General features: G+C 37.0%; 1 protein-coding gene across 1 annotated transcript; it reads right to left on the reverse strand.

Moving 5' to 3' along the window:
- Positions 1-10,392: 10,392 nt before the first annotated feature.
- Positions 10,393-14,613, reverse strand: LOC136229446 (non-specific lipid transfer protein GPI-anchored 1). Its single transcript, XM_066018241.1, has 2 exons — positions 14,101-14,613; positions 10,393-10,833 (listed from the first exon to the last, which is right to left on the reverse strand). Exons 1-2 carry the CDS (start codon positions 14,444-14,446, stop codon positions 10,622-10,624), a joined length of 558 nt encoding a protein of 185 aa, XP_065874313.1. The 5' UTR covers positions 14,447-14,613; the 3' UTR covers positions 10,393-10,621.
- Between the last annotated feature and the right edge of the window lie 419 nt (positions 14,614-15,032).

Consider the following 15,032-nt stretch of genomic DNA (forward strand, 5'->3'; position numbering starts at 1 on the left):
ACAGACGATCCTGGTAAAAAGAAGCGACTGCGGTCAAAAACTCTCGGTCGAGTGATAAAGCCCAGCTATCATCAACAAAGGACACCTGCAATCGATGTAGAGATTAGGGTAGAACGATGGATTTTGAGATATGCAAAACGAAAGAGTACCTGCGGTCGAGATAAAGACTAGGGTCGCTAGAAAAAGCAACTTTACCTGCGGTCCAGATAAAGACTAGGGTCGCTAGAAAAAGCAACTTTACCTGCGGTCGAGATAAAGACTAGGGTCGCTAGAAAAAGCAACTTTACCTACGGTCGAGATAAAGACTAGGGTAGCTGGAAAGAGCAATTTTACCTGCGGTTGATTTAGAGACTAGGGTAGCTGGAAAGAGCAATTTTACATGCGGTTGATTTAGAAACTAGGGTAGCTGGAAAGAGCAATTTTACCTGCGGTTGATTTAGAAACTATGGTAGCTGGAAAGAGCAATTTTACTTGCGGTTGATTTGGAGACTAGGGTAGCTAGAAAGAGCAACTTTACCTGCGGTCGATCTAGACTAGGGTCGCTAGAGAGAGCAATGTTACCTGCGGTCGATTTAGACTAGGGTCGCTAAACAGAGCAATTTTACCCGCAGTTGATTTGGAAACTAGGGTAACTAGAAAGAGCAACTTTACCTGCGGTCAATTTAGACTAGGGTCGCTAGATAGAGCTATATACCTGCGGTCGATTTAGAGACTAGGGTCGCCGGAAGGAGCGTTCGTCTGCAGTCGATTCAGAGGCAAGGACGGGACAACCAAGGTGAAGGTCGAAGACAAGGCCGGAGCATGCGGCATGGAGATCAGGTATTCTTCCTCCTACTCTATACGTGTCTTTTACTTTAATATATTTACATTGCATGTGTTGCGTTAGCAAAAAACGTTTTCAAAACACACACATCACTGTCAAAATAGGAAAGTAGGGGCAACTGTAGACACCGAGTCGGAGGACCTGTGACGAAAACCTGTAACAAAGCGGTCGAAGCGGTTGGTTCCGGAAAATTTTTAACGCGAAAAAAAATGTATAAAAAAAAAAACGAAAACGAGAGGTCAGTAGGAGTCGCGATCGCCGAGTGGACGGCTCGCGAGTGCTCAGCAACGTGGTGCGAGCGCCTAACGGCAGTCGTCGCGTGTCCGACGACAGTTGGACGCACGCCCGACAGCGCAGGGTGCACGCCCGACGGCCGCTGGGCACGCGCGCCCGACAGCGCGGAGCATACGCCCGACGGCCGCTGGGCGCATGCGCCCGGCAGCCTCTGGGCGAGCGTCCCACGATGTTGGGCGAACGCCCAACGGGCGTTGGACGAACGCCCAACGGCAGTGGGCGAACGCCCAACCTTCGTTGGGCGGACGCCCAACGTGGTTGGGCGAACGCCCAACTTTTGTTGGGCGGACGCCCAACGAAAGTTGGGCGTTCGCCCAACTATGTTGGGTGATAGCCCAACCTACTTCGGGCGACGCCCAATTTTAATCGGGCGTCGCCCAAAGTTTCCGGGGATCCATGCCTATATAAGACACGGATCCCCATGCATTTAAGGGAGGAATTTTTGGAGAGCTTTCTCACTCTAGACATTTTTAGAGAGAGAAAGTGAATTTTTTTGAGAAAAATATTTTTTTTCTCAAAAAGTCCGAATTTCCCAAAAGTTAAAATTTTTACTAAAAAGACGAAAAACACAAAAAAAACCGGAAAATCACAACTCGTGGAATCGACCGACTTCGACTGTCAGATACCGATGTTGAGGTATTATCCGAGGACTAGACTCGTTTTATTTTATTTAATTTATTTCCTTTATTTATTTATTTTTATGTTATAATTTTATTTATTTAGTTATTTATTTATTTATCACGTTTTATTTAATTTTTCGTATTTATTTAATTTTCGTCTCGTATTAGATAAACGTTCGGTTTTATTTTAAAATAAAAACCTCGTTCTAATATCCCAATACGAACCGTGATCCGATTCAAAGGTAGTTCGGGTATTAAAAACGTTGTAATTATAAGTTTTCAAAATTTTTCTAAATAACGTTTTAAATGAAAAACATCGTTTAAGAACCTCCGTTATAGACTATGATCCATTTTTGGTAGTTCGGAGTTCCAAAACGATAGAATAGATCTAATTTAAGGTGTTTGAATAAATCTGGAAAGTTTAGGACTGCTGCTGTAATTCTCCATTTTCTGTCACTAATAGCAGATTAGCGACGGATTTTCCGTCGGTAATCTGCTGGAATCCGAAAATACCCACTTAAACCCATTTTCTCATTTTCTTTGGTATTTAATCTCTTATATATATATATATACAATTATGTAACATGTTTATAAAAATTATTTTTAAATCCTATAACTATTTATTATGTACTATATAGCTATTTATTTCATGTCGAAATTTAATTCGTTTGGATTTAATGTTATAAAGTAGTATATATGTATATATATATATGGTTTTTTGGGCATTTGAGTTATATTAGCTATTATTGGGTAAAACTATTTTGGAGATTAAATGTTATTTTTAGTTTGTATAGTCTTCCTTATTTTTACATAGTTATAATTAGGATAAAAATATACTTTATGTAATATTTTCATTATCATTTCTTATACCTATATACTTATTGCTTATTCATTTTCATCATTATTTTTGGATAAAATATATATGTATATGTATATAACCTTTTGCTTTTCTTATTCTTTTAACACTTAGGTATATATATTTTAGATTGGTTTTATTTGGTGAACTTTGGTTCGATTGGTTCATTATTGTGATCATATGTAAATAAAGAGTCAATCGAGTGAAAAAGGGGAAAATAAACCACAAATAGAGTTTTCAATTTGATTATTTAAATTAAAGGTTTTCTAGAGGTTCCTAAATGCAAAATAAAAGGTTTTTACCACTTTAATCCGTTTCCAAAATATCATGTTTTAAAACCTTAATTCGTTCCAACGTCGGATTAAGCGAACCTTGTAAATAAAACCGTTTCTTAAAATTGCTTTTAATAACAGAGTTTTTGAATTGTTAAAAGGTTTTGTACAAAATAAATTGACTTGTATGTTTAATCACGTTTTCTTGTTAAAAGCTTTTATCTCAACATTTTCAAACGCTCGAGTCGTTCCAACGGCGATTCGAGTGAACGTCATTAAACGGGGTTTTGAAACGTACCTAAATCGTTCCAACGGCGATTAAGGTACGAACCATGTAAATAAACTCATTTTTGGGAAGTGAGTGTAGCTTAGAGTTAGTGTGTAATACGAAGCATAAATCACATTGTAAACAAATCAATTCTTTCTTCCCCCCCCCCCCTCTCTCTCCTATGTATTTTGAACTGATGTAAATGGGTGATTCTTTACCAAAATGGCTTTCGATAATATATGCTCAAAACGGTTTTCAAAACGAGAAAGAAAAGGTTTCAAATGAATTTTAAACTTAAAGAAATATGCGATTAGTCTGTTATCGCCTAACACGCTGAGTAGGAGGCCGGTGGTTCATAACCGGGCGATGTCGGGGTGCCTAGTAGCCTTTCTCCGGAAAGGAGCTAGCCTTCTCGGCTCGTACCTAAGTTTCCCGAACCCTCACCGGTCTCCCGCAAGGGATCGGTGTTCATTTTCCCATTCGTGGGTGGCGACTCTTCCATACTCCGAGCTCCGGTCCTGCCGAGCAGCTTGATTCCACGATTGGTTGCTTTCGGTGCCAATCACCGTTTACGTCGCCATGAGGTGTCCACCCCCCGGTCCGCCCGGGAGATTAGGCCGCGGCACCTTGTCTAACAGGTGTGTTCAATGGGTCTAAGGATATTGAGCTGTATAATAGAACTCTCCTGGTCCTTATTCCTAAAATTGATAAGCCTTCTTCCTTTTTGCATCTGAGACCCATCAGTCTTTGTAATGTTCTTTACAAGACGATTACAAAAATTGTGGCTAATAGAATCCGTGGCATTCTTCCGGAGATCATTTGTCAGAATCAGGGTAGTTTTGTACCCGGTAGACAAATGATGGATAATGTGGTGATTGCCCAAGAAATGGTGCACACTATGAAGATTAGGAAAGGGAAGAAAGGCATTGTGGCTCTTAAACTGGATTTGGAAAAGGCCTATGATCGCATCAACTGGAACTTCCTGATGGAGAGTCTGGAGAGAGCTAGGATCCCGGACAGTTGGAGAAATCTTATTAAGGTTTGTATTACTTCTCCTGTGTTTCAGGTTATGGTGAATGGGGATATGTCGGAGGAGTTCTCTCCGGGTCGGGGCATCCGTCAGGGTGATCCTATGAGTCCCTTCCTTTTCGTTATTGCTATGGAGAGGCTGTCCCACCTTATTCAAGATGCCATTGATATTGGGAGTTTCCACCCGGTGGCCATCAACAGTTTCTGTCCCCAGGTGACCCACTTATTCTTTGCGGACGATGTCCTTATCTTTCTTGAAGGTAATGAGGAGCAGTTGAGTGTCATTATGGATATTCTGGATTGTTTTTGTTCGGCCTCTGGTCAGAGACTTAATATCCAGAAATCTAGGATGATGTGCTCTAAGAATATGAATCCGAGAATTTGTAAAAGATTAAGTGATTTGTCTGGTATTCCTCTTACTAATTCTCTTGGGAAGTATCTGGGGATTCCTCTCCATAGTGAGAGAGTGTCTAAAGTTTCTTTTCAAGATACTTTGGACAAAGCCAATACGAGGTGTGCCACGTGGAAAGCCAAGACTCTCTCCCTCGCTGGCCGTCTGACTTTAATTCAATCTGTGAATTCCGCTGCTCCCAACCACATCATGCAGGTTTGTCAGCTTCCGAATCCTGTGCTTAATGATCTTGATAAGATTAACCGAAGGTTCCTGTGGGGGGAAGCTTTTGAGGGAAGAAAGATCCACCTGGTGCCTTGGAGTGAGGTTTGTCAGCCCAAAGATTCAGGGGGTTTGGGCATTAGGAGAGCTAAGGATAATAATAAAGTTTTATTAATGAAACTCCTTTGGCGTATGTGGCAATGCCCCTCCTCTCTCTGGGTTCGCCTTCTTTGTGGTAAGTATCGAAAAGATAAGATCTTTGGGGGCCCGAAAGAGAGAGTTATCAATTGTTCCTTCCTCTGGAAAGGGCTTAGCGTCGTTTTTGCTGAGTTTTACTCGGGGGTTGGTCTGGATGTGGGTAATGGTAAGTCCATAAGCTTCTGGTTTGATACCTGGATTGGGGATAAACCTTTAGTGGATGTGTGCACTTCCCCCCCGCCTAGTGATATCCAAAACTGGAGGTTAGCCGATGTGGTGGACTCTGAAGGGGACTGGGTTTGGCCTAAATTTGATTCTTTCTTTAGCCTTGAGACTCTCCTTAGAATTAGAGGAGTGAAGGTGAGTAATCAAGAGGAAGACATGGATAAGCATTGCTGGGCGCTGACTAACAATGGAGTCTATTCTTGCAAATCTTCCTTTGAAGCTTTTTCCCTTAACAGGACTGATAATCCCTCGGATATTTGGAAGACCATTTGGTCCCTTAAAATCCCCTACCGCCTGAGGAGCTTCCTGTGGCTGGGCGTTAAAGACAGATTACTTACTAACTCAGATAGATACAGAAGGCATTTGGCGACCTCTGGAGCTTGCGGTAGATGTAGAGGCCATGTTGAATCGTTGTGCCACGCTCTTAGGGATTGTCCTAAGAGTGAAGAGGTTTGGAAGAAAATTCTCCCTCATCATACTTTCTCTTCCTTCATGTCCCATTATATGAACGACTGGTTCTCAGATGGTATTAGGGGAAAGTTATTGTCTTATATGGAGCATGGGGACATTTTCTTTGCCATTATCTGTCATCAAGTGTGGAAATGGAGGAACGAGGAGATTTTTGATAATAAAGCTGTGCTTTTGCCTAACTTAGCTGAGTTCTTCTTAAAGAAACTCTCCTCTATTATTAATAGTTTCAAAGGTGAGTCCCTTGCCAGATCTTCCCCGAGTAGTGATGTCCACCTCGTGAGCTGGAGCAGGCCGAGAGAGGGGGTTGTGAAGCTGAATACTGATGGTTCCTGCCTCAGTAATGGTAAGATTGCTACCGGAGGTGTTCTTAGGGATGCGGGAGGCGCCTGGCTTTCTGGGTTTACCCAGAATTTGGGTTTGGGTTCTTCCTTCTCTGCGGAGCTCTGGGGCATTCTCTCTGGGATCCAGCTGGCGATTAGGCTGGGTGTTAAGAGGCTTTCTGTGGAGTGAGATAACTTGGAGGCCATCAATATGATTTTGGGTAGTCATGTCATGGGTCTTCATAGCCGCAACCTTATTAAAGCTATTAAGAGGCTTAGCCCCTCATTTGATATCCTTGAGTTCAGCCACATTTTCCTGGAGCAGAACCGTGTTGCAGATCACTTGGCGGCGGCAGGCCATGAGGGGGTGTTAGGTGTTTCTACCCTTACCGTTCCCCCTATCGCTCTTTCTCCTCTTCTTTTAGAGGATAGGATTGGGGTTAGCTTTCCTAAGCTAATCCCGGTGTAGTTGCTTGTTTTGCTTTGCTTTCCTTTCCTTTTCTACCAAAATAAAAAATAAGTTTTCAGTTATTTGGTTGGTAACCGACCGAATTTTTTTTGGTTTGGTAATATTCAGTTACCAATCTTATTCGGTTCGGTTATAAAAATATGACATACTTTGGTTTGGTTCGGTTACTAACCGGATCAAACCAATAGTAACCTCTAAGCATAATGGTGGATCATTCCTCTGTTAAAGCAACAGTTTCGTTCACTTGCTGCTTCCTATCTTCTCAAATTCTGCCAAAAATTCGAGTGAAGGGCTCAAAGCATTCTCAAGGTTAGAATAAGACAGCCGAGGATGATTAATCCACCAATTATTATAATTCCGATAACATTGGTTCATAACTTACATTTTCATCTTTAGCGAATGGGTTCCCAGATTGGCATCCATTCCTAGCAGTGGCGAATACAAGATTACTTGGTTGGGAGGGCCGATTTTACATGTGCGTTCAGAAAAAAAAAATTGTTAAATCGAACTTGCTTAATTTTTTTTTTTTTTTTTTTTTTGTATATATGCGTGTTATAATTTGAATGGCCAAAAACCAATTTTAAGTATTAATGTACAATTTCTTAAAATTAAGCTAGATTTCGTTTGATAGTCCTAATAATAATAATAATAATAAAATTGGATTTATGGAGCGCTGAACATGTAAAAAAATTAAAAAATTTAATTTCAGATGGCCTATCAGGCCAAAGAACAATTAATAATTTGGATTTAAGGAGGCCTAAGAGGCAAAAAAAATTAGAAATTTGGATTTATGGATGCCTAACAGGCAAAAAAAAATTTAGATTTAGAAACGCCTAACAGACCAAAAAAAATTAGAAATTTGGATTTATGGAGTCCAAAATATTGAAATTTTGAATTTTGGACAAACTTAACACGTAATGAGATATATTTAAACTTTTTTATTAGTTCAATGCTAGTTTCTAAAAAAAATTATAATATTTTTACATTTTTATTTATTTTTAGTTTTAAAATTTTAAAATTTAATTTAGAAATTCAGTTGTTTGAGTCTCAAAAATAAGAAATTATTATTTTTAATTGAAAAGATATAATAAAAATGAGTTCAAAAGTGTTATGAAAATAAATAAATTAATTAATAATGGTAACATAGTTTTATAATTATTGAAAAATAAAATTTAAATAAATAAACATTTTCTAAAATAAATTGAGGCTGGGGGGAATTGAACCTAGGACCTTTTAAAAAAAGCAAGTGTTTTTAACAATCCCATCTACCTTTAAATAATGAAATATTACTATATAGAGTCTATATAGATTATTGCTAATATTAGGGGGGGTCAAAACTACTCGTAACCATGGAAGTTCTGGCGGCCGGAGCGGCCCGGTCCCCTTGTATCCTCCCCTGATTCCTAGGGTGATCACCCTCATATTGCACGCACGCACATACTTGGGCGATCTTCCCAAAGTTTAGTTGTGCCATTAAGGCATAAAGCTTGTGGTTTACTTAATCTATGGAAGGGTCTAGGACTCCCTCTTCTAATGCCATCACTTGATAACTCCTTGGTCTAGTTGGCCTTTTCGCTTGCCATTGAACACCCTTCCTGACTAGCTTATGAATAAGCTCATACGCCTCATCCGCTGACTCAGCAAAAAGGCTTCCACCTGTGGTAGAGTCAACAGTAGCATAATTAGTAGGTGTAAGCGCATGATAAAAAGTGTTTACCAAATTGTGCTTGGAGAGATCGTGATGTGGATATCTTTAAAGAAATGGATGGAAACGGTCCTAAGCTACATGAAGGGCCTTACTTTCCATTTGTTAGAAAAAGGTAATGTCTTTCTGGATCATGATGGTCTTTGACAGAGGGAATTAGTATGCAAGGAACTCTCGGTGCAACTCTTCCCATATGGCGATGAAAGCAGACTTTACTGAATGGAGTTATTCCAAAGCTTGACCTTCAAAGAAAAAGGAAAAAGTTTTAGTCTCACCGTGTCTTCGGGGACACCATTTTTCCTAGACGTATCGTCATATATAAGAAATTTATCCAAATGTTCTTTGAGGTTTTTGTGGAGTTCCCCTCCGAATTGGCCACTTTGATAGACCAATTGGATCGTGCTGTGTTGGGTTGCATCTTCAGTGTCAAGATATATACTGGGACAATTTTTAGGGACTTAAAAGCAAATATTATTTAAAACTGAAATTCAAATTGACTAACTACTTAACCTAACAAATCATTTATTTAAACATAAATTAAATAAAATCATATTTATCTTAAATCCTAATCTAAATTGTAGGGCCCACGAGTTCACCAACAGCTCCACCATTAGTATGATATTGTCCGCTTTGGGCCAAGCTCGTAAGGATTTGTTTTTGGGCTCCTTCCCAAAAGGCATCATTCTAATGTAGTTGGTGAACTTCTTTATAAACTATGTATCTCCCTTGTATCTTTCCGATGTGGGACTTGAGATGTATACCCAACATAAATTTTAAGAAACTAAATAAAGAAAATAAAACTAAAATAACTAAATAAAAACAAAAAATCCTCTAAGGATAAGATTCAACTGAAACTATTTGAAAACAACTCAAAATAACTGAAATTGAGATCAAAATATTAGAAAATGAACGTTAACTATGAAATTAAGAACACATATGCAATTAAACTAAAAGTACTATGAAAAATAGCTTAAAGTAAGCTAAAACTCTCCAAAACCGTACTAAATAATAAGGATTTATCATTCCTATCACCACTCCACCGAGGACGATTTCATTTAATTCGAGACAAGCTGACAGTTTGATTAGGAGATTATTAGTATATATACGTGTATCGTGAAGTTATGAAAATACGATCAATACTATTGTTGTATTAAATCGTTATACTATTCTATACCTATATTTTTCATTATCTGAACATCTTTCAAGCTGGTTGTTCATTGAGATACTTATATAAAATTTAATTGAAGATAAGAGATCATTTTCGCAACGTTTAAGGAATTTGTTGCGGTTGAAAAATTGGCTTGCAAGTCATTGAAACATTTGATAAATTTTAATATAGTGGCAGTTTTGTAATTTCTATCCATTTTGAAGTTTCGGATTTTTGTACTTTCAGATGCTATTTTGGATGGAAAAGGGCCAACGAGCAAAACTGTTCGCTTTGCCGTGACATTCGTGCTTTTTGGGCCAAATTCATTCGTTTGGGTCTCCAAAATTGCAAATTACTTTTTTTTGGAACTTTTGTGTAATTTTCCTTTTTAGGCCTTTCCTATTCAGTTTTTGGATTTTTTCGGTTGTAATAGTTAACTTTTGATATTCAACACATAAATTTCATTTTTACCGAAGTTCTTTGAATTATGAGGGTTATTGATATGTATTCGTGCACAAATCAACTATTTGTAACATGTTCTTATGATTAACGTTGATTAACGTTGCGTCAGAATCAATGACCTTGATTTAGTGGCAGAGGGGGAGGGGTGTACAAAATCTATTGCACCTCCGGCCCTCAAAAATCTAGTTTACATTCTCATTTACCCACAACGAATGAGCCGCTCGTCCCTATCTGGCAAGCGGCCACGGGTCATAACACACTTTCCACACAACAGATCCACATTTTCCGTTGAAAAGAAACTCAATAAAAAAAACCATAAAAAATTTCCACTCCCCCACCTTCTCTCGCTACTTAGGATGGAGAAAACTCTCTTTAACCCCAAACGAGTTCAAACACACACGAGTTCAGTCTATAATGACGAAAAGTTTATGCCGGAGGGGTTCATCTCCGACAAACCAGGCCAATGTAGTCAACAAGTTAACAAACATAATCGTGTTTGGACCACCGGACCAAAAACCGAGCTATATGCTCAATAGTCGACTTGCTCCCCTCACCGAAAAAGATAAAACCGGGTCTAGAGATGTTGAAATTGCACCCTCATACTCTCTAATCCGACAGAATTATAGAAAATAACTTTAGATAACACAAAAGTACACCACAAAACAAGTCTCAAAGTCATCAAGATTACAACAAAATGCATAGAACTCTTAGAAGAAAATTCAAGGTAAGTCAAGAAAGCAACAATGTAAAGGAAAATGGAAGCTTAAGAACTAGTTTTTTCGCCTTTTTCCATTTTCGTCGTCGTCGCCATCTTCATCCGCCTTATTAGAGCATGAAGGTAGCAAAAGATCAAGCACAGAATGTGGAGATAAAAACAGCGAAAGCAATGGCTACGAAAGTAGGGAAGTAGAGAGGTTTTTGTTTGATTCCATTGTTATCAGTTTTCTCTGGTGCAGCTGTTCCGGTTCCGGTACCTGTTCTTGCTGGTGCTGTAGGAGTTGTTGATGCATTACTTGTGAAAATTGCAGCATCTGGAGAGTTTGGAGCTAGCCCAAGCTCCTCTGTTCATTTCATTCAAAAATAGAATTTGCATAAGAATTGTATCATCAACTAGTTAAAATGATATTAAAGGGCAGGGACGGGTCCAGAGGGAGCAGAAGGGGCTTAAGCATCCACTGTTTGCTGGAAAACGCCAAAAATTCTATGAAAATCATGAACGAAGCTTTAATTATTTTTATGTAAAGACACCCAAAAAACATCAATTAGCACCCAAAAATCACGAAACTACCACAAGCACTCCTGGATCCGTTATAGTTAAAGGGTAGAATTGACTTTCTAACTTGGCTTACAACGTTAATTTTCCCAAGAATAAACTAGCAGGAGATACAATTATGATCTTTAAATTTGCTATTTTAGAAAAATTCAAGATGACACATAAAATTGAAGAGCCAATTGTTGTAATGAACATATTTTGAAGGGGAGAAAGGTGTTACAAGTGGTATAAAGCCAAAGTTACTCACGGAGGAGCAAAGATTTCTGACGGATCTGACGAATTTAGGACTGTCTACCGACGGAAGCACAATGTCGGGAGAAGTGAGGAGGTTGAAATAACCTGTGTGCAAGAGGAGCATAGAAATAGAAGGGTATAGGATATTGATGCGGCCGAGATGAACTACATTTTACATTAAAAATTGAGGAGTAATCGGCTATATTATTAAAATGTGTTTTCTATACTTATAGATATGTATAAAAATATGAGACTCAAAGTGAAATTTAAACCAAAACGTACAATATTTATATCGTATTGGACAAGGTTGTGACACAAATGGTATCAAGTGAGCTTTAGCTAAATGGATGTTTGTTTTCTCCATTTCTTTCTCGTGCGGAAGAGTTTTAAATGTTGGGTTACAGATCTTCTATTTGCATTTTATACATAGGACTTGTATGTTTTACCTACTGTTTGCTGTTGGAAAAAACTACTTTTCAAAAAAGCAAGAATTCTCTGCTTTTGTAAAAAACTATTTTTTAGGAGTAAAAGACGAAAAGAGGTCACTAACCAAATAAAACTCTTATTTTTGAAGTGAAAAAGTAAATAAGAGCATGAAAATAAGCTACTAAACACCCCATAGGAAGTAAATTTTTATAGAAAGAAGGAATCCTATTTTTGGAAAAAAAGTTTTTTCTAACAGACAAACAAGGGCTTAATAGACACCCAACCCCCTAAACTTGTAACTTTTTTTCACCCGGCCCCCTCAACTCTCTAAAAACATCACATACAACCCCTTACATCCATATGTTTGGTCAAAATATTGACCCGTGTAGAAAACGCGCTTGACTGTTGACCACACCAATGCCACGTGTCACTTTTTTATTAAATTTTTCCAAGTGATTTCACCTCGACGACCACTACCGCCAACCTCAGCACCTCGATAAGGCTGCGACGACAAACAGCGACAACACCTCGCATACAATAATCACTTGGAAAAATTTAATAAAAAAAATGACACGTGGCATTGGTGTGGTCAACAGTCAAACACGTTTTCTACACGGGTCAATATTTTGACCGAACATAGGGGTGTAAGGAGTTGTATGTGATGTTTTTGAAAAGTTGAGGGGTTGAGAGGTTGTCCCTTAAGTTGAGAGGGTCTGGTGAAAAAAAAGTTATAAGTTTAGAAAGTTGGATGTCTATTAAGCCCGACAAACAAGAGTAAACTAAACCGCCCTAAATTGTATGCAACCATCAAATGGGTATGTAAATATGTTATTTTTTTTCCTTTGATTCAATAAATATTAATTCCGCCGACTTCAGTTTTTTAGTTTTCTTTTGGTAAAAAGTCAAGTTTGAGAATATATTCCACAAATAAATAGAGAAAATTTATAATCGTTCCGATTCATTCGGCTTTACCAATAACATTTTAGTGTATGTTTTTACATCAGTCATTTTCCAATTGACTAAATTATACTATCTAAGAACATTCAATTTGATTTTTACTAATATTATATTCTCACTAATATTATAGTAATTTAATTTCAAAACCTCGTATAAAAAAACACCCTACTTTCCTGTTTTCTAAAATTATGAGCTTTATGAGCTTTATATTCTCACTAATTATTTTTTTCAGTCAAAAAAAAATTATGAGCTTTATAAAAGGAGTAAATTACAATCATAGCCACTGAATATTACCAATTTTCACAGAAATAGCAGTTGAACTTTACACTTTGTTATACCGTGTAACTATTAAACTTCAATCAATATCTCAAAATGATCGTTAACATCTTCCAAATAAAATTTTCTAAAAATTAATGATATTATAAACAATTTTAATTCTCAGAAATTTCCATTTTAAAATCATTTAATATTGTTTGATTAGGAGATAAAATGGATTTTTAGTGAGAAGTGGATTTTTAGAAACAAAGCTCCGAAAATTATACTTTTCGATAATAAAAAATAAATTTTAATACTCTCTCAATTCCATTATACAAGTCATTCTAGGGTATTTCACACAAATTAAGAAATACATTGGTTAACTAAAAAAAAATTCTCTCTCATGTCACTGTTGGGGAATAAACATTGAAATATTAAAAAATACATGTATATACAGAAAATTTAAAATTTAATATTTGAACCAAAAAACTAATTAAAAGTTCTTGGAATCGTAGAATGACTTATATTTAGGAAAAAAGCTAATTTGCTAGAATGATGTATATAATGGAATGGAGGGAGTAGTAAATATTGTTCTGAACAATATTAGAGTCCATTTGTTTTATCTAATGTTTACCGGTTTGCTGTTTGCCAAGATTACCGTTTTCGTAAAAGACTAATTTTTAGGTGTAAAAGACAATTAGTAACTATCTAACCAATCACCTAAAACTCTCTATTTTAAAGTGAAAATAGAAACAGAGAACCAGCTGACAAATCACCTAAAACTCTTCTTTTGGAAATCACCTAAAACTCTTCTTTTTGGAATAAAAATACAAACGGAACTTAGCAACCAAACACCCCTTAATTTATATAGCTTCATGATATGCATACAGATGTCTATCATAATTTTTCTTTTTTTTTGAAAAAAAGAATTTCTAGCTGTTAACAAAACTAAAAACATTTTTGTTTGATAGTTTACAGATTTCAAAAACTAAAAAAAATTGTTAAGTTTTCGTTTTCTCAAAATCATTATTTTCGATTCTCTTTAAATATTCGATTTCTCTCTAAAAAGTTAAAAGTATCATCCAACAAAGTTAGAAGAACTTTTATATCAGTTTATGAAATTAATCGATTATAATATTATCAAATCAGAAATTAAAATCTCAGAGAGAGAGAAATCACTTACTGATGCAAAAACTGATACTAGCATTCTGAAACTTGCAAGCAGAAGGAAGTTGCAGCAACTTATCCTCCTGAATCCCCAAACTCTTAATCTCAGCACTTCCATTATGCGTTTGTTGCATTATCATACACAAACATTTCGGCTCACTTTCCTTTATTTCCTTCACCGATTTACAACAATCCGGCGTCGGAGCAGCTGCTTTTCCGGTCGCATATGTCAAACACGGCATCACTTTCTGGATTTGCGACGAACACTCCGCCGGCACCGCGCTTTGTCCTTCCACACTAAGATTCAAACACAATAAACATGTTATTGCGAGAAATAGCACGGATTGAAACTGAGTACTCATTTTTTTGATCTTTGATCTTCGATCTCTGTTCTGTTTTTGTTGATTTTTGTTTGATCTGAAGATCGGAGAGCGATGGAGAAGAAATGGGGGGTGGAAGGTGTGAAAAGGTGGGTGGAATGGAATTAATGGCTTTTTGGGGTTTCTGAACTTTGCTTATTAAAGTAGGAATTTGGGGAATTGTGTTTTCTGTTAAATAAATTCACAATTATGGTAAATTTCAGCTGTGGCCCTCATTTTTAAATTTGTATTTTCTTATATTTTAATTAGTTATTATTATTATTATTTTTTGGCAGTGTTGTTGTTAAAAATCTCAGCTAATTAGGAAGTTATGTTATGAATACTTGGGTAAATTCAGGAAAAAAGAAGAATACTTGGCTAAATTACATTCATGCCCTCGAATATAATATAATATGGAGTAAATTAGCCACTGAACTTTATATATTTTAACATTGTGGCCACTAAACTTCAATTCTTAATAGTATAATCACTTAATTTTACATTTTTTTTAACACCAGTGACCATTCAACGCCTCAAAACGATTGTTGACGGTCTCAAAATAAAAAATTCAAAAATTTAATTATATTCT

This window comes from Euphorbia lathyris, chromosome 5, assembly GCF_963576675.1.
Source record: "Euphorbia lathyris chromosome 5, ddEupLath1.1, whole genome shotgun sequence".
NCBI classification, from domain to species: Eukaryota; Viridiplantae; Streptophyta; class Magnoliopsida; order Malpighiales; family Euphorbiaceae; genus Euphorbia; species Euphorbia lathyris.